Source organism: Symphalangus syndactylus, chromosome 11 (genome assembly GCF_028878055.3).
Source record: "Symphalangus syndactylus isolate Jambi chromosome 11, NHGRI_mSymSyn1-v2.1_pri, whole genome shotgun sequence".
In the NCBI taxonomy this organism is placed as follows: domain Eukaryota; kingdom Metazoa; phylum Chordata; class Mammalia; order Primates; family Hylobatidae; genus Symphalangus; species Symphalangus syndactylus.
The window spans coordinates 21,252,783-21,272,318 of NC_072433.2; the positions used below are offsets into that span (position 1 = coordinate 21,252,783).

At 43.0% G+C, this 19,536-nt stretch overlaps 1 protein-coding gene across 8 annotated transcripts in view; it reads left to right on the top strand.

The window, feature by feature from the left end:
* IST1 (IST1 factor associated with ESCRT-III) overlaps window positions 1-19,536 on the top strand; it is a 35,703-nt gene that overhangs the window by 13,836 nt on the left and 2,331 nt on the right. For 2 of the 8 annotated variants that reach the window (XM_055298512.2, XM_055298515.2), the window contains exons 2-9: window positions 8,026-8,128; window positions 8,854-9,034; window positions 9,437-9,524; window positions 13,420-13,503; window positions 14,017-14,127; window positions 15,157-15,357; window positions 15,931-16,023; window positions 17,425-17,467. In XM_055298512.2, the coding sequence (XP_055154487.1) occupies window positions 8,041-8,128; window positions 8,854-9,034; window positions 9,437-9,524; window positions 13,420-13,503; window positions 14,017-14,127; window positions 15,157-15,357; window positions 15,931-16,023; window positions 17,425-17,467 (889 nt within the window). In that variant the 5' untranslated portion in view covers window positions 8,026-8,040. Of the gene's footprint in view, window positions 1-8,025; window positions 8,129-8,853; window positions 9,035-9,436; window positions 9,525-10,500; window positions 10,652-13,419; window positions 13,504-14,016; window positions 14,128-15,156; window positions 15,358-15,930; window positions 16,028-17,424; window positions 17,468-19,536 lie in introns of those variants that run through there. The other 6 variants (XM_055298513.2, XM_063611705.1, XM_063611704.1 and 3 more) reach the window with 5 other exon arrangements.

Sequence of the window (19,536 nt, forward strand, 5' to 3'; positions counted from 1 at the left end):
AAGACCCCTTGCTGTTGTCCTACAGATTTGTAAGGCTTTGTTCACTTTCTTCAATTTTTTTCTCTGTTTTTCAGATTAGATACTTTCTATTGGCTTACCTACAAATGTCCTGGCTCTTTTCTCTGTCATTTCCCATTCTGGTGTTTAGTCCATACAGTTTCTTTGTTTGGTTTGTATTTTTTTATTCTAAGATTTTTTATTTTTATTTTGAGACAGGATCTTACCATATTGCTCAGGCTAGTCAACTAGACTCAAGCAGTCCTCCTGCCTCAGCCTCCTGAGAAGCAAGGATTAGTTCTAAGATTTGTTTCCTCTTTATGTCTTTAATTTTTTTTTTTTTTTTTGTTGAGACAGAGTCTTGCTCTGTCGCCCAGCTGGAGTGCAGTGGTGTGATCTTAGCCCACTGCAACCTCCGCCTCCTGGGTTCAAACAGTTCTCTCCCTCAGCCTCCTGAGAAGCTGGGAATACAGGCATGTGCCAGCACACCAAGCTAATTTTTGTATTTTGAGTAGAAATGGAGTTTCACCATGTTAGCCAGGGTGGTCTCGAACTCCTGACCTCGCGATCCACCCGCCTCGGCCTCCCAAAGTGCTGGGATTACAGGCGTGAGCCACTGCGCCCGGCCTGTCTTTACTTTTTAATCTTTCCATTCAAGATAAATTTCCCTTACTTGTTGCGGCTTTTTTTTTTTTGGAGACAGTCTTGCTCTGTCGCCCAGGCTGGAGTGCAATGGCACGATCTCGGCTCACTGCAACCTCCGCCTCCCCAGTTCAAGCGATTCTCCTGCCTCAGCCCCTTGAGTAGCTGGGACTACAGGCGTGTGCCACCACACCCGGATAATTTTTGTATTTTTCGTAGAGGAGGGGTTTCACCTTGTTGGCCAGCCTGGTCTCGAACACCACCCGCCTTGGTCTCCCACAGTGTTGGGATTACAGGCGTGAGCGACTGTGCCCAGCCAGCATTTTTATAGTAGCTGCTTTAAAGTCTTTGTCAGTTAATTCCAACGTTGGTGTTGTCTCAGGTTGATGTGTGAGTTGAGATTTTCCCAGTGGGTATCACCCACTCTCTGTCTGTAGCAGGGATCCCCTTTCTAGTTCCTCAAGCCAGGACTAGAGAGCTCTTGATGCTCTTTCTGTCTGCTTATGCTCGTTTCTGGGTTTCAGCCTGCTGTGCATCCAGGCCGGGGAACATCAGAGGGAAAAATGATAAACTCGCTGCCAGTTTATTGGTACTTCAAATTGTGGTCTTTGTCCCTCTGCTGTTAGTTTTCATAGTTCTCAGCTGCTACATGCACTCTGTTCAGATTTTACAGCTTCATTCAGTGAAAGAGACACTGAACCTAGAACCCTGTTCCTTACATTTTTTGTTTCTATTTTTAAGGACCACCAGTGTTGCTTTAAGTACAGCTGTTTAATTAGTTTTGTCTGCTGCATGGTATTCTGTCATGTTTTGGTCAAATTTTATTTGTCCTTTTTTTTTTTTTTTTTGGATACAGGGTCTCACTCTGTCACCCAGGCTGGAGTGCAGTGTCATGAACATAGCTCTCTGTTGCCTCCTTGACTTGACCTCCTGGCAGCAAGTGAGCCTCCCACCTCACCCTTGCAAGTAGCTAGGACTACAGGCGTGCACCCCCACACCCAGCTAATTTCTAAATATTCTGTAGAGAGAGTCTTGCCATGTTGCCCAGGCTGGTCTTGAACTCCGGCCTCAAGCAATCCTCCTGCCTGGACCTCCCAAACTGCTGGGATTATAGGCATGGACCACTGTACTTGGCCTCATTTGTCCTGTTGAAATGGACACTTAGCATTCTTCTACTTCCGTACTACCACAAAATGCATACATGTGTCTTCATGGTGCTGTGTACAAATTTCTTTGGTGGTGTGTGTCCAGGAATGGGATTGCTGTGTCTTAAGGTATATGGATACCTTTCATTAAAGCATACTTTTCATTAAATACTGCCAAATTAGTGTCTAAAATGGTCATATCAATTTATACATTTATATTGGCCAATATTTGAAATCCTACTTCTAATTTTTGCCAGTCTGGCAGGTATAATCTTATCTTTCTTAACATGTTCACTTCTAGGATTATAAAAAATAGTAAATGAAAACTTGAGAATAACTCCTTAGGTTATCCTTCTCTTAGAAATGTCACTGTTTACTTGACAAGTTTGGTGTATCCGTGTTTAAGCTGGAGTAGTTGTCTACTAAGGGCAAGATCTTTGTAGGACCTATGATAGAGGCATACTCAGGAATATTTTTTGTACCTTTTTAAACCTAATTACCTTATTAATCATGGGTATATTGAGTAATTTAATGGCAAGTTGGATAATGTTCCTTAGGTTAATGTCTTCTAATTTCAGTCACTGCTGATAAAAATAAATTGTGTGGGAGTTGATTTGTTATCTTGGTTATATAATAAAAGGCCTTGATGTACAGCAGTCCTCCCTTATCCATGTTTTCATTTTCTGGGGTTTCAGCTACTTTCGTCAAGTGTGGTCTAAAATTGCAGGAATAAAACGGTTCATACGTTTTAAATTGTGTGTCATTCCGAGTAGTTTGATGAAATCTCGTGCCATCCTGTTCATCCCACCTGGGATGTGAATTACCCCTTTGTCCAGCATATCCACACTGTATATGCTACCTGCCCATTAGTCACTTAGCCCTCTTGGATATCAGATTGAAAAACATGGTACTGGCCAGGCGTGGTGGCTCAAGCCTGTAATCCCAGCACTTTGGGAGGCCGAGGCAGGCGGATCACAAGGTCAGGAGATCGAGACCATCCTGGCTAAGAAGGTGAAACCCCATCTCTACTAAAAATACAAAAAATAAGCTGAGTGTGGTGGCGGGCGCCTGTAGTCCCAGCTACTCCGGAGGCTGAGGCAGGAGAATGGCGTGAACTCGGGAGGCGGAGCTTGCAGTGGGCTGAGATTGTGCTGGGCACTCCAGCCTGGGTGACAGAGCAAGACTCTGTCTCAAAAAAAAAAAAAAAAAAAATGGTACTATGTATAGGATTCGGTATGATCTGCAATTTCAGGCATCCACTAGGGTCTTGGAACGTAACCTTTGGATAAGGGGATACTACTGTACTTCATAAGGGCAAGGGTTGTTAAGTATTAATAGAAACATTCTTACTCAAATATATGTGAATACATTTTTGTAAATATTCATCAATTTGGAGTATATAAGAGAAAATACTGAGGCTTTCCTTCAGCTTTACTTTCCAGAGTTAACACCATTAAAATGTTAATACCTGTTCTTATAGGCCCCTTCTCCATGCATTTATGTATGTGTATGAGGTAGTATTATAATGTGTATGCTACTTTTCAGCTTGATTTAAAAACAAACAAAAAAAAACATTGGGAGGCTGAGGTGGGTGGATCACTTGAGGTCAGGAGTTCAAGACCAGCGTGTCCAACATGGTGAAACCCCGTCTCTACTAAAAATACACAAAATTAGCTAGGTGTGGTGGTGCGTGCCTATAAGCTCAGTTACTTGGGAGGCTGAGGCAGGAGAATAGCTTGAACCCAGGAGGCGGAGGTTGCAGTGAGCTCTGATTGTGCCACTGCACTCCAGCCTGGGCGAGAGTGAGACACTCGTCTCAAAAACAAAACAATAAAAGTAACACATCTTGGAGCTCCTCCCTTTCATTTGTTCGGCAGTTATTATCTGAGTGCTTGCTGTGTGCTAAAATGTTTTAGAATGCTACGTTACCTTTTTTTTTAAAAAAAAAACTATTGCTATACAAAGATCAGCCAGGTGTGGTGGTTCATGCCTGTAATCCCAGAGACTCCGGAGGCTGAGGCAAGAGAATTGCTTGAACTTGGGAGGCAGGGGTTGCAGTGAGCTAAGATCACACCACCACACTCCAGCCTGGGCAACAAAAGACTGTCTCAAAAACAAACAAAAAAAACACCAAAAAACAAAACAAAGCTACTGCCATGTATCCCATAAAATAGATGTGTCTTAATTTAATCAGTTTCTAATTGTTGGAATTTAGATGATTTTATCATTGTATGTTCCCCTCTGTATACATATGAATGTGAACTGTTCTTCAGGATAGACATTTAAACTTCAATATTCTTTTTTTTTTTTTTGAGACAGGGTCTTGCTCTGTTGCCCAGGCTGGAGTGCAGTGGCACAGTCCTGGCTCACCTTAGCCTCGACTTCCCAGGCTCTAGTGATCCTCCCACTCCTGCCTCCCAAGTAGCTGGAACTACAGGCTCACACCACCATGCCTTGGCGAATTTTTGTAGTTTTGGTACAGTTGGAGTTTCACCATGTTGCCCAGGCTAGTCTCACTCCTGAGCTCAAGTCTCTGCCTCCCAAAGTGTTGGGACTACAGGCGTGAGCCACTGCTCCTGGCCAAACTTGGAAGTTTGAAAGAGTGACCTTGAGAGCTGGTGCCAGTTTACATTTCCAGCAGGAGTTTGAGAATGCACCAGTTTTCTCACTCATCATGATCAAGTTTAGAATAATCTCCATGGTAGATTTCCCCCCAAATATTGCTTACCTTTTAATTTTTTTATAGTTTAAGTAATTTTTCCATACAAAATAATTTTATGTCTCTTCTTAAAAAGGCGTGTTCTATCTCCATTATAAATTTTTTTTTTTTTTCTTTTGAGACGGAGTCTCGCTCTGTCGCCCAGGCTGGAGTGCAGTGGCGCGGTCCCAGTTTACTGCAAGCTCCACCTCCTGGGTTCACGCCATTCTCCTGCCTCAGCCTCCCAAGTAGCTGGGACTACAGGTGCCCGCCACCATGCCCGGCTAATTTTTTGTATTTTTAGTAGAGACGGGGTTTCACCATCTTAGCCAGGGTGGTCTTGATCTCCTGACTTCGTGATCTGCCCACCTCGGCCTCCCAAAGTGCTGGGATTACAGATGTGAACCGCCGTGCCCGGCCTAAAATACTCTTTTATGTTTATGCTATGTTAATAGTTTTATTTTAGCTCTTGAGAATTAAAAATTTAACTGTGGTGAAGAACACATGGCAACATGACAGAATTTACCAACTTACCCATTTTTAAGTGTAGAGTTCAGTAGTGTGTACTCACATTGTTGTGCAACAGATCTCCATAAACTTTTCATCTTTCGAAACTGAAACTCTGTACTCATTAAACAATTCCCTATTTCCCCCTACTCCCGGACCCTGGTAACCACCATTCTACTTTCTGTTTCTCTGAATTTTGATACCTCACACAAGTAGAATCTTACAGTATTTGTTTTTCGTGACTGGCTTATTTCACTTACCATGATGTCCTCAAAGTTCATCCATGTTGTAGCATGTGGTAGGTAGGATTTCCTTTCTTTTCTAAGGCTGATTAGTACTCTGTTGTATGTGTAGACCACATTTTGTTTATCCATGCATCCCTCAGTGGCCATTTGGGTTGCCTTTATGTCTTGGCCATTGTGAATAATGCTGCTGGGAACATAGGTATGCAAATAGCTCTTTAAAGTTCTGCTTTCAGTTCTTTTGGATATATACCAGAAGTGGGATTTCTAGATTATATGGTAGTTCTATTTTTAATTTTAATTTTTTGAGGGACCGCCATACTGTTTTTCCATAATGGTTGTACCATTTTGCAGTCCCACCAACAGTGCACAAGGGTTCCATTTTCTCCACAGCCTCATCAGTACTTGAAATTTTCTTTTTTTTTTTTGAGAGTAGCCATCCTAATGTGTGTGAGGTGGTATCTCATTGTGATTTCATTTTGCCTTTCTCTAGAGATTAATGATATTGGCACTTTTGATATGCTTGTTGACCGTTTGTATATCATTTTTGGAGAAATGTCTTCAAGTGTTTTGCCCAGTTTTTAATCACGTTGTTGTTATTGAGTTATAGGAGTTCTTTACATGCAATTAGCTCTTGGTTTTTGTTTGTTTGTTTTTGAGACAGAGTCTTGCTCTCTCACCCTGCCTGGAATACTGGGGTGTGATCTCGGCTCACCACAGCCTCTGCTTCTGGGACTCCAGCAATCCTCCCGGCTCAGCCTCCCGAGTAGCTGGGACCACAGTGCATGCCACCATGCCCAGCTAATTTTTGTATTTTTTGTAAAGATGGGGTTTCTCCGTGTTGCCTAGGCTGGTCTTGAACTCATGGGCTCAAGCAATCCTCCCACCTTGGCCTCCCAAAGCACTGGGATTACAGACATGAGCCACCACACACATACCCTACTATTTAGCTTTTTATTTTTGGATACGGCGTTTCACTCTTGTTGCCCAGGCTGGAGTACAATGGCGTGATCTCAGCTCACTGCAAACTCCGCCTCCTGGGTTAAAGCAATTCTCCTGCCTCAGCCTCCCGAGTAGCTGAGATTACAGGCATGCACCACCACGCCGGGCTAATTTTGTATTTTTAGTAGAGATGGAGGTTTCTCCATGATGGTCAGGCTGATCTCGAACTCCTGACCTCAGATGATCCGCCCACCTAGGCCTCCCAAAGTGCTGGGATTACAGGTGTGAGCCACTGTGCCCGGCCAGTTTTTGTTGTTTGTTTGTTGTTTTTCCAGTAGAATACAGGTTCCTTTGAAGACAGGGGTTGTACCTTTTTTTTTTTTTTTTTTTTTTTTTTTTTTTTTTTTTTTTTGAGACAGAGTGTTGCTCCTTCTCCAGGCTGGAGTGCATGATCTTGGCTCACTGCAACCTCAACCTCCCGGGTTCAAGCGATTCTCCTGTCTCAGCCTCCCGTGTAGCTGGGACTACAGTTGTGCGTCACCACGCCCAGCTAATTTTTTTTTTTGTATTTTTAGGAGAGATGGGGTTTCACCATGTTGGCCAGGATGGTTTCCATCTCCTGACCTCATGGACTGCCCACCTCGGCCTCCCAAAGTGCTGGGATTGCAGATGTGAGCCGCCACACCCAGCCAGGACTGTACCTTAATTTATGCTTTTTATCTCCATCAAGCCAATGTCTGACATACATGTAATCAGTAAATACTTACTGCATGGATTGAACGTAATTTAATTACTGGATTCCAGATACTTGATGACATAAAAGCCCCATTTTAACCTGGGACTTAGGTTAATTCTTAAATGTAGGGTAAAGGCTTTTGGGGGCAATTTTACAAAAGGAAAACACGTCTGATGTTTTTTATTAGTGGTTAATTCACTAGTAGACAGTACTATTCCTACTGCTCTTTCTTTCTTTGGTGCTCTTTTGATTTGTCTGTTCTTCAGTTACTTTGTTTGACCTATCTTTTGTTTGGATATTACATGTTTTTAAGTTTGAGTCCAGAATTTAAATTTAGAGAAATAGAAATTGTGCTGTTTTGAAATAGAATGCACAGTGGTCAGTGCACAATGGTATAACCTAAAGTCTTGTGGGTAGAGGAGGGGTGGTTTTGTTGACTGTAACTCTGCTATTCAGTGAAATTCCTGGTAAAGAGCCTTCTGTTGTAGAATTTTGTAGAGCAGTTTTTTTCTTGGACTTTTCACCTCTTTGTGTAACTCTGTACATGAGTAGATGTCAATGATATTTCTGTACTCTTGGGTACTAGCTTTTCCCCAAAGACTGAGACTTGTTGGCAGGATTTGGGGAGTTAAGATGAAAATATTTTCAATCATGGGTCTAAATTTGATCATCTTTCCCCATTGCCATCCCTGTTGAGATTTTTTTGGGAGAAGTAGGGAGCCCTTCTGCTTTTTTATCTTTTTATCACACCACCTCCATGCCAATATCTCAGTATTAATTTCATCTGTCACCAAATTCTTTCAGCTGTGCCTTTAAAGTAGATTTCAAATCCAGTTGCTGACAGTGCTAACCACCCTAGTCTGAGCTATTACCATCTCTTGTCTGGATGATTATAATAGCCTTCCCATTGGTCTTCCTGCTCCCGGTATTATCCTTCCCCAATCAGTTTTCTTTACAACAGCCAAAACAATCTGTAAAAAATGTGAATTAGATCATGTCATTTTCCTGTATTAGAAAAACACTCTGTTTTTGTTTCACATGATTCACCCCTAAGAGGTGTTAGTTCCTGAGCTAATGTTGACTTGAAAATAGTCATTGTGCTTCTTCTGTTTCTAGGAGGAACAGCACAGCATGCTGGGCTCTGGATTTAAAGCTGAGCGCTTAAGAGTGAATTTGAGATTAGTCATAAATCGCCTTAAACTATTGGAGAAAAAGAAAAGTGAGTAGTGTACTTTTTTTCCCCAAAAATAAATCACTGGATACTAGCACCCCAGTATTGGGTCTTTCAGGCCAGTACTATGAAGTCTTAGGGATCATATCTTTTTTTGTTGTTTTTGTTGAGACACGGTCTCACTGTGTCGCCCAGGATGGAGTGCAGTGGTGTGATCTCGGCTCACTGCAGCCTCCACCTCCTGGGTTCAAGCGATTCTTGTGCCTCAGCCTCCCGAGTAGCTGGGATTACAGGTGTGTGTCACCACACCTGGCTAATTTTCATGCTTTTAGTAGAGACAGGATTTCACCACGTTGGCCAGGCTGGTCTTGCACTCATGACCTCAAAGTCATCCGCCTGCCTCGGCCTCCCAAAGTGCTGGGATTACAGGCGTGAGCTACCATGCCCACCCTGGGATCCTATCTTTTAAGCTTTGGATGCATGTCTGCCCTTTGTGACTGAGTACCTTTTTTGCAGAGAAAGGGACATATTCTGTTGTTGTGGCATTAGGTCACCTGACTCCTAAGTTGGGAATGTCAAGTCACATGAGCTATATTTTCTCACCTAGACAGAGTAGCAAATTCTACAGTAGAGGGGATGGGATTAGATTTGCTAAAGGAGAGGAGCTAGGATGTAGTAGAAACACCCAGTTCTTCCTGTTGGGGAGAGATTGGCCTGTAGGCCAGATGCAAGTGCTCTACTGCTGTGAGATTGGAGTGGGATTTGTGTCTTAGCGGAACTGGCCCAGAAAGCAAGGAAGGAGATTGCTGACTATCTGGCTGCTGGGAAAGATGAACGAGCTCGGATCCGTGTGGAGCACATTATCCGGGAAGACTACCTCGTGGAGGCCATGGAGATCCTGGAGCTGTACTGTGACCTGCTGCTGGCTCGGTTTGGCCTTATCCAGTCTATGAAGTAAGCTATTTTGATTCAGAGACCTAAATCACTTCTGGAATTTGAGAAAGGAGTAATATGATCTCTTTCTGCATTAAGGGACTATTTCACATGCCCAAGGATCTGCTTCCTAACAGTTGCTTAAAGGCCTGTTAAAAAGAAAATACAGAATCTGAAACTGAGAAGCCTAAATTTGAATCTTGGCTCGACCATTTTCCGACTTCATGGCCTTGGGCTTGTTCCGTAGTTTTGAGTTTCTCCAAAAGTAAAGTAAGATCACGAAAATGGCTAGAAGCCTAGAGTTACTGTGAGAATCTAGTGAGATTCACAGAATAGCTTCGGAGGCTATACAGTATATGAAACAAGCTAGGATTTTGTTGGTTTGTTTTAAAGAATGTTGTATTCATTTTTTTCCTTGATTAGGGAACTAGATTCTGGTCTGGCTGAATCTGTGTCTACATTGATCTGGGCTGCTCCTCGACTCCAGTCAGAAGTGGCTGAGTTGAAAATAGTGAGTACAAATAGTTTCAGTGATGTCTGTAGCTTTTCATATTGTTAGAAAGGATGGTTAATATAAGTTACTTCTGCTGATTTGACCAGATATTTTGTACCATTCTTATGTTGCTTTTGAAAATAGGTTTTGTAAATTTGTTTCTCCTTTTCAGCCTTATATCCTAGAATAGAATAGTGTTTTGCAAACTTGAGCAGTTTTTTTAAGGAGCAAAGTTTTGTGTATCTCCAGTTTTGTCTTAAATTAATGTTATTTAACTCTATGCAAATAGAAAAGTTCTTATACAACTGTAAACCAGTAAAGTTAAAATAACATTAAGGTGACAGATATTTTTGCTTTATTTATTAATTCCACAAATATTTATTAAATAAATTGTATGAGCTATGTAAGTGCTGGGGATAACAGTGGTGAACAAAATATGGCACCTGCCATACTCGAGTCTGCAGCTTAGAGTCCAGCAGAAGAGACAGACATTAACCAGAAAATTGCACATCACAACATGGATGTGGTACTGATTCCTAGGATACAAATTCAGTTGTGTTGTTTTCTATTTTCTGCATCTTTGCCTTTCTGTTTTATTTCCTAGGAGACTGTCTGATTCTTATTTCTCAACCCATCTACTGAGATTTCCTTGTTTTCTAGGTTTTTTTCAAGAGCTCTTTTTAATTCTCTGAATATTTTTTATAATTTGTTTCATGGCTACAATGTTTTTTAAGTCTCTGAGGATATTAATTATAGTTTATTTTTAAACTTCTGTTTCTCTCAAGTTCATTTTTCCTATTTCTTAGTTTTATAGTAGAGGCTTTTCCAAAGATTTACTGGTCCTTGGCTGTCGGTTTACATTTAAGAGTGAGGCACTAAAAAGAAGATTGGAACCTCTGTGTGCATGGGTGGGTTTTTACTGCCAGATGCCTTCATTGCTGAGTGATCTGGCTAAGCTCTTATTTGGAGGAATTCCAGACTGTGAGGAACTAGTCATCTTGCCTTGGGTTGGTCGTTTTCTCCAGAATCCTCCTATCTTCTGTCTAGAGTGTATAAGCTGGCTGCCAGCATTTCTGAGAGCCCAGTGGAGAAGGAAGCCAAAAATCTATTTGATATATAGAAGACTTACACTTAATTCTTCTGTTGTAAGTATCACTGTTGTCTCCTGTGTGTAGACTCGAGTCCCTTTAGTTTACTCCCCCCAGAGAATAAACCTCTGATAGTCCAATAGGGTACCAGGGAGAGTAATTGAGTTTTGTGGGCAGAGAAGAGGGACAGTAGAGGCAACTGATTGTTATGTAGACTTTTTTTTTTTGAGATGGAGTCTTGCACTGTCACCTGGGCTGGAGTGCAGTGGTACAATTTTGGCTCACTGCAACCTCTGCCTCCTGGGTTCAAGCGATTCTTCTGCCTCATCGTCCTGAGTAGCTGGGATTACAGGCACCCGCTACCATGCCCAGCTAATTTTTTGTATTTTTAGTAGAGACAGGGTTTAATCATGTTGACCAGGCTGGTCTCGAACTCCTGACCTCGTGATCCACCCGCCTTGGCCTCCCAAAGTGTTGGGATTACAGGCGTGAGCCACCATGTTCAGCCGTTTTTGGTCTCTTCTATACTCCTTTAAAATTAATTTTGGAAAAGGCTTAAATATGTTACAAAACTCAAAAGCCATAAACAGAGTGATAAATTTTTTTTTTTTTTTTTTGAGACGGAGTCTTGCTCTGTCGCCCAGGCTGGAGTGCAGTGGCGCAATCTCGGCTCACTGCAAGCTCCACCTCCCAGGTTCACACCATTCTCCTGCCTCAGCCTCTCCAAGTAGCTGGGACTACAGGCGTCCGCCACCACGCCCGGCTAATTTTTTGTATTTTTAGTAGAGACGAGGTTTCACCATGGTCTTGATCTCCTGACCATGTGATCCACCCGCCTCAGCCTCCCAAAGTGCTGGGATTACAAGCATGAGCCACTGCACCCGGCCTAGAGTGATAAATTAATGTCAATAAAAAAATCTCTGTGTAGTATAAACCAGCCAAAACAAAAACCATAAAAGACAAATGCCATTTACATTGTAGGTGTCAGGTACCCGTGAAAGTGTAAATAATGAACAGTGAGAACTCTCCTACTGGGCTTCTGGAATGTTGGGACCACTCTGGTCCAATGCTACTGTTGTTTCCTGTCTGGAAATGAGAGTAGCTTCTTGAATATTCTTCCTATTCCTACTTTGGCTTCTTTTAATCTATTCACCATTCCATCAGAACCACCTGAGGGTTTTGTCCAAAGCACAGCTCTGATCCTGTCACGACCTCTTGCTTTAAAGCCCATTAGTAGCTTTCTGTTGCTCTTGTGATAGAAACAAAACTCCCTGATACAGCCTAATGGTCCTGCATTGTCTGGCTCCCACCTCCCTTTTTCGTTTCCTACCACACTCCTTGGCCTCTGCACTAGAGGCTCACTGGCTGATTGCAGGCTTGAGAACTGAGCATGTATGTTTCCACCAGAGGCCTTTGCACTGCTGTTTTGTTTTCCTGGACTGCGCTTCCTTCCCTATTTAGTTAACTCCTAGTCATCCTTTAATCTATTATTTGAGACAGGGTCTTGATCTGTCACCCAGGCTGGAGTGCAGTGGCACGATCTTGCCTCACTGCAGCCTCGGATTCCTGGGCTCAACTGATCATCCTCCCACCTCAGCCCCCTGAGTAGCTGAGACAACAGGTGCACACCACCATGCCCAGCTAATTTTTGTATCTTTTAAAAGTAGAGACTAGGGTTTTGCTATGTTGCCCAGGCTGGTCTTGAAACCTGAGCTCAAGTGATCAGCCTGCCTCAGCCTCACAAAGTGTTGGGATTATAGGCATGAGCCACGATGCCTGCCTTAGTCATCCTTTAAATCTCAGCAAAGCATCACTTCCTTCAGGAAGCCTTACCTGACTTTTCTGATCAGATTTGATTCTGCTGTTAGAAGCTGGTGATAGCATGGTGCACCTTCCCTTGGTATCACTTATTGTAGCTGCAGTTGTACCTTTATCTGTGTGATTATTTTGTTAGAAATGCTTGTTCCCCAGTGCCATAAAGAAATAGCACTCAAATATAAATTTATTTCAGCAAGGCAATTTTTACCTTCTGCAGAAGGGGTGCTCCTCGCAGATGGAACAATGGTGAGAGCACACTGAACAAAGTGGGTAAAAATATTTATATCCTACACATCTGGACCCTACTGCTGTGTCCTGATTCCATTGGCTGGAACTGGACCTCACAGTCTGGGCTACACCCATTTGGCTAAAGGTTTTAAAACTTTTTAAAATAGATATATGCAAGGGAGAACAAAGGAAAAGAGGAAGTTGCTTATGAAAAGACTTAGAAAAATACTAACATTCCCAAATAAGGAAGGGGCATAGGGTGCGAGCTGGGACATGCCTGTGAGCACATCTAGCACAGATATCTTGGTTAAAGTACAAGGACATAGAATGTATATCTTATATTTAACAGCTACATAGGATACGGCTTAACAAAGAGTTATTAGCACAAAGCGAGGAGGCTTGAAGGAAGTTAGTCTTTTAAAAGAAACTTATTTCTAACACTTATGGTTTATTCTTTAACAAGAAGGATAATTTTGAAGAGGAAATTTTACTTTGTACAATTTGATTAATGTAAGACTATAAGAATGGGAACAGTATCTGTTTTGTTCATTTTCTTTATATTGTATAATACTTATGATAGTGTTTGGCACTTGAGTGCTGCTCATTGGATGGATGGATGGGTGAACAAATAGTGGATTAATGCATACCCCTTAAGGTTTTGCAGACTCCAGTGTTTTGGAAATCTTGTAATAGACGTGTGTTTACTGTTGCCAGGAGGAAGCTTAAAGCAGTCTGTTGGCGTGGTCTCTATTTTTATTTACTGTCTTTTTTCTTTTTAGGTTGCTGATCAGCTCTGTGCCAAGTATAGCAAGGAATATGGCAAGCTATGTAGGACCAACCAGATTGGAACTGTGAATGACAGGGTAATGAACATACTTGGTAAACATGAAAGCAGTGTGTGGGAGCAGTTTATTGTACCGCCTGTGGCAATTCTAGTCGGTACCACTGTATGGCTCAGTATGGGGTTTCACCTTTCATAGTGGGGCGAGGAGGACAGCTGTGTGGCTGGCAGTGTGGTCCAATCCTTACACCTGCCCAATTCCTCTGGTTGCTGTCATTCCTGACTCTGCTTCCCCACTTTGCACCTTGTGTCATTTGTGAAGGTTGGAAGTGAGGTGGGGAGAAGGGTGGATGAATTGAACTGTGGAAGGCAGCAGTTTCGTCTTTTGCCAGCATCTGGGTCATGTGTAATGAGAATGTGAAAGAGAGACTTGGGTCCTCTGATGTATCTTGTGACTCTGAAAAAAAAAACTGCTCTGAACCTTTTTTTCCCTCAATATTACCTGTAAAATGAGAGGAGCTAACTTCACATAGTGAGGTGAGGATTAGGCTGGTTGGTATAGATACATCTTAGCCCTGGGTCTTTTTATTTACAGCTAATGCACAAGCTGAGTGTGGAAGCCCCACCCAAAATCCTGGTGGAGAGATACCTGATTGAAATTGCAAAGAATTACAATGTACCCTATGAACCTGACTCTGTGGTCATGGTAAGTTTATCCCAGAATACAAAGAAAAATGAGTTTGTAGGTATGACCTTCTTTGGAAAAAAAAAAAACCAAAAAAAAACCATATTCTTTGCACTAACTTTAATTTGTGTGAGTTTAAGCCTTTGTCCAGTTAGTACCTTTTTGACAATAAATGTGCCTGCATATCTCACAGGGTACTTAAGGAATTAGATGAATGACAACACTTTGAGAGGGTCGAAACCTTGATACAAATGTAAAATGGCACTATTATTGCTACTTTTTGGTGAACTTCAGGAATTGAGAAACCTCCTGTTGATAGCAAGAAATGCGCCAAGACCCAAACAGTTCCCGAAACATTTATTGGGTACCCACCATGTGTCTGATAGTGCACAGAAAGCTGAGGATACAGGGATAAAAAAATCATCCACCACTTGGCCAGGTGCGGTGGCTCACGCCTGTAATCCCAGTACTTTGGGAGGCCAAGGTGGGCGGGTCACGAGATCGAGACCATCCTGGCTAACACGGCAAAACCTTGTCTCTACTAAAAATACAAAAAATTAGCCGGGCGTGGTGTTGGGCACCTGTAATCCCAGCTACTCGGGAGGCTGAGGCAGGAGAATGGCATGAACCCAGGAGGTGGAAGAGCTTGCGGTGAGCCAAGATTGTGCCACTGCACTCCAGCCTGGGCGACAGAGTGAGACTCTGTCTCAAAAAAAAAAAAAAAAAATCATCCACCAGTTAAGGTCAGTGGGGTGTGGTGGATGCTTTGGTGTATACTGCTCAGACATCCCTATTACCCACAGTTGGAAACACCATCAGGCCCATTCCAGCTGCAGAAGTCATTGGGGAATTGGCTGAGGCCTTTGTTGTGACTGTGTTGCAGCCCAGCTTCTCCTTCCACCTAACTCTGCCTTTTCTTCCCCCACCAGTGTTGATCCCAGAAGCACTCCAGTAAACTTGCTTTATGCTAATCTCCATCTCAGACTCCGCTTTCTGGGGAACCTGGCTTTGGACATGGGTTAATGACCTGGGTTTCTCATTTTTTCTCAGGCAGAAGCTCCTCCTGGGGTAGAGACAGATCTTATTGATGTTGGATTCACAGACGATGTGAAGAAAGGAGGCCCTGGAAGAGGAGGGGGTGGTGGCTTCACAGCACCAGTTGGTGGACCTGATGGAATGGTGCCAATGCCCATGCCCATGCCTATGCCATCTGCAAATACACCTTTCTCATATCCACTGCCAAAGGGACCAGTAAGTATACATAAGTGTGGATGTAAGCTTTAGAAAATGTTATAGATGACAAGTTGGCTCTGTGAACACACTCAGGAATCGCAGGTTGTCAGGAGTCGCTAGCAGTAAGAACATTTGGTATTAGCTGGCAGTCATCTTGTGGGGAAAAAAATCATTGGATTCAGAGAAGGTCTTATAGTTCAGCTGTAGGAAAATCTATAGAGTTGGTGCTAGAAAAACACTTTTCATATAGGTTTACTGAATATCTTTGGGATCTGTTACAGTCATACTAGTAGCTTTTTCCACAAATGAGTAAACCACCAATTATTACCAGGCAGAAAAACCTTTGTAGATAAGATGTTCATTGCTAGTAAGAACGTCTCATTAGAGTTTTCCCTTGTAAACACTAAAGCACTTGATTAAATAAAGAATAGCCTTTGGCTATAGATCTTTAAAAATCTGGAATCCTGACCACATGTGGTCCTTTTGGGCATTTTTAAGGATAAATGTATTTCTTTCTCCTTTCCCATACCCAAACCTTCGAGATTGCAAACTGGAGGCAGTATCTCTGATGTTGCCTTTCTCCTCTTACAGTCAGATTTCAATGGACTGCCAGTGGGGACTTATCAGGCCTTTCCCAATATTCATCCACCTCAGATACCAGCAACTCCCCCATCGTATGAATCTGTAAGTGCCTGAGCCTCTTTTATAAGCAACAGAAGAGTGAATGCCATGAAGATCGAGCAAAATAATGACCACAGGGAAGGCAGAGTTTTGATCAACTCCTAGTACCGTCATCATTTTTGCTTTGGGATTCTTGTGTTGCTTTATAATACTACCCTGGAAATGGGGAGTGGTGGTGATAGCAGTATCATTGGTGGCAATGCTTTGTCTGCAGTTAAGCCAGGAATCAGGAAGGAACTGCAGATTTCTTAGAAAGTTGTAGTGCTCTATGTGGGCACTTAACCAGTTGTTTTGACTGACTAGGCAGATAATCACATTGAGCTGATACAGTCGTGGTGCTAAAATATCATAGTTATTAAAATATTAGTCCTATGTGTTCTCAACACATGTAAAGGAAGAGTGACCAGATTTATCTTAATCAGAAATGTCCAGTTACATGTCGGCCGATAGCATCGATTTCACATTTTAGTATTCTAGTTAAAACTTGCTAATGAATAGCTAATATGATAATACCTCGAACTGTAGGTGGTTCAGGTTACTTGTTTTTGACCAGCCTTGTTTCTTCAGGTACTGTAGGCCTTTTGAGACCTGTCTCCATCTAGTATTTTACTGAGAAACAAATTGGTGTGGCATTTGCTATGTAAATTACTCATCTAGGAAGATCTTCCTGTTCCTGAGCTTGCTTTCTGTTCTTTCCTTTGGTTTCCATCTATAGCTGATGTGTTCTACCTTGGGCCTGAGTTTTTCTCATGCTTTGGTTTTGCATGTGTTACATAACCCACAGCTGTTGGTTGGAATGAGGTTGAAAATCTTCATCAGTATTTGAGGACTTGGTTCTTACAGATATATTCAGGAATGCTTTCCCTTTGCCCAAAGGTGAAAGTATCATTAAAGTTGTCTTAGTATGGTAAGGATTTTTTTTCTCTGCTTGGCAGTTAAGAATTCAACATGGGGCTGGGCGTGGTGGCTCACGCCTGTAATCCCAGCACTTTGGGAGGCTTAGGCAGGCGTTCGAAACCAGCCTGGGCAACATGGCGAAACCCTGTCTCTACCCAAAATACAAAAAATGGCCAGGCATAGTGCTGCACGCCTATGGTCCCAGCTATGTGGGAGGCTGAGGCGGGGCAATGTCTGGAGCCCAGGAAGTGGAGGCTGTGGTGAGCCGTGATTGTACCACTGCACTCCAGCCTGGGTGACAGAACGAGACTGTGTCTTAGTTAAAATCAAAGGAATTCTACATAGTATCTGCCTGATTGATTGGAAGAAATGCAGGGGCAGTTTCTTTGGAACAGGCTCTGTTGCATTTGGTGAGCAACTTAGCTTTTGGAAACACAGGGGCCTACACCAGTACTTTCTCCAGTGATGCCATTGCTGTCTCCTCTGGTAACAATCTTTGTGTTTTAGGTAGATGACATTAATGCTGATACCTCTTCTGCACAGATTGTTGGTGAGTAGTACCAATCAGAAACCTTCAGAGCTCAGTGCTGAACCCTCTGCTGTTTTTCTCATTATTGTTCCTCCCTTAGAGACTGTTTCCATGTCCATGGAGTTCTATCTACATGCCCTGTTCTCTTCCCAAATGCTAAAATAGAACTCAGGATATCCTGCTTCCAAAGATAAAAGATTTTCCCTAGCCCAAAAGAAGCTCCCAGGTTCCCTCTTTGTCAGTGGTGTCACTATTCTTTTTCATCCTTCTGGTTTTTTCAGTCATGCTTGACTTCTGTATATTATTGCTGCTTCAACTTCCATTGTGCGTCAAAATACCAAAATTTAAGTTGTGGCATTAAAGAGATGTTGAGGAGAAAGTAAGTACAAATCCTAAGTGTATAGCTCAGTGATTTTTTTTTTTTTTTTTTTGAGATGGAGTCTTGCTCTGTCGTCCAGGCTGGAGTGCAGTGGAGTGATCTCTGCTCACTGCAAGCTCTGCCTCCCAGGTTCATGCCATTCTCCTGCCTCAGCCTTCTGAGTAGCTGGGACTATAGGTGCCTGCCACCATGCCCGGCTAATTTTTTTGTATTTTTAGTAGAGACGGGGTTTCACCTTGTTAGCCAGGATGGTTTTGATCTCCTGACCTTGTGATCTGCCCACCTTGGCCTCCCAAAGTGCTTGGATTACAGTCGTGAACCACTGTGCCCAGCCGATTTTTTTTTTTTTTTCTTTTTTTTTTGAGACAGTCTCGCTCTGTTGCCCAGACTGGAGTGTGGTGGCACAGTCTTGGCTCACTGCAGCCTCCACCTCCCGGGTTCAAGCTGTTCTCCTGCGTCAGCCTCCTGAGTAGCTGGGATTATAGGCGCACGCCACCACACCCAGTTAATTTTTGTATTTTTAGTAGAGACGGGGTTTCACCATGTTGGTCAGGCTGGTCTTGAACTCCTGATCCGTCCACCTCAGCCTCCCAAAGTGCTGAGATTACAGGCATGAGCCACAGTACCTGGCCAGCTCAGTGAATTTTACAAAGCAAACATGTTCATGTAGCTATCTACTCAATTAAAAAAGTACTGGCCAGGTGTGGTGATTCACATTTGTAATCCAAGCACTTTGGGAAGCTGAGGCAGGAGGATCACTTGAGGCCAGGAGTTTGAGACCAGCCTGGGCAAGATCCTTGTTTCCACAAAAAAATTTAAAAAAACTCATCTGGGCTTGGTGGTGCGGACCTGTGGTCACAACTACTCAAGAGGTGTTCTTAGCCCAGGAGTTCAAGGTTACAGTGACCTATCATTGTACTCCAGCTTGGGTGACAAAAATGAGGCCCTGTATTAAAAAACAAAAATTAAGATACTACCTACCAGCAAAAACCAGAGGGAAGAATACTTTTTTAAAATTACAGGCCGGGTGCGGTGGCTCACGCCTGTAATCCCAGCACCTTGGGAGGCTGAGGTGGGCGGATCACTTGAGGTCAGGTGTTCAAGACCAGCCTGGTCAACATGGTGAAACCCTGTCCCTACTAAAAATACACAAATTAGCTGGGCGTGGTGGCAGGCGCCTGTAATCCCAGCTACTCAGGAAGCTGAGGCAGAAGACTCGCTTGAACCCGGGAGGCAGAGGTTGCAGTGAGCCAAGATTATGCCTCTGCACTCCATCCTGGGCAACAGAGTGAGACTCCGTCTAAAAAGAATAAAATAAAAATAAAATTAGTTGTCTTATGGAGATACAATTGACATTTTAAAAAGACTCATTTTTTTTTTTTTTTGGACAGAGTCTTGCTCTGTCACCCAGGCTGGAATGCAGTGGTGTGATCTTGGCCTATTGCATGCTCCACCTCCTGGGTTCACGCCATTCTCCTGCCTCAGCCTCCCAAGTAGCTGGGACTACAGGCGTCCCCCACCACGCCTGGCTAATTTTTTTTCTGTATTTTTAGTAGAGACGGGGTTTCACCATGTTAGCCAGGATGGTCTTGATCTCCTGACCTTGTGATCTGCTCACCTTGGCCTCCCAAAGTGCTGGGATTACAGGCGTGAGCCACCACGCCCAGCAAACCCATACATTTTAAGTGTATACACACACAATTCCACTCTG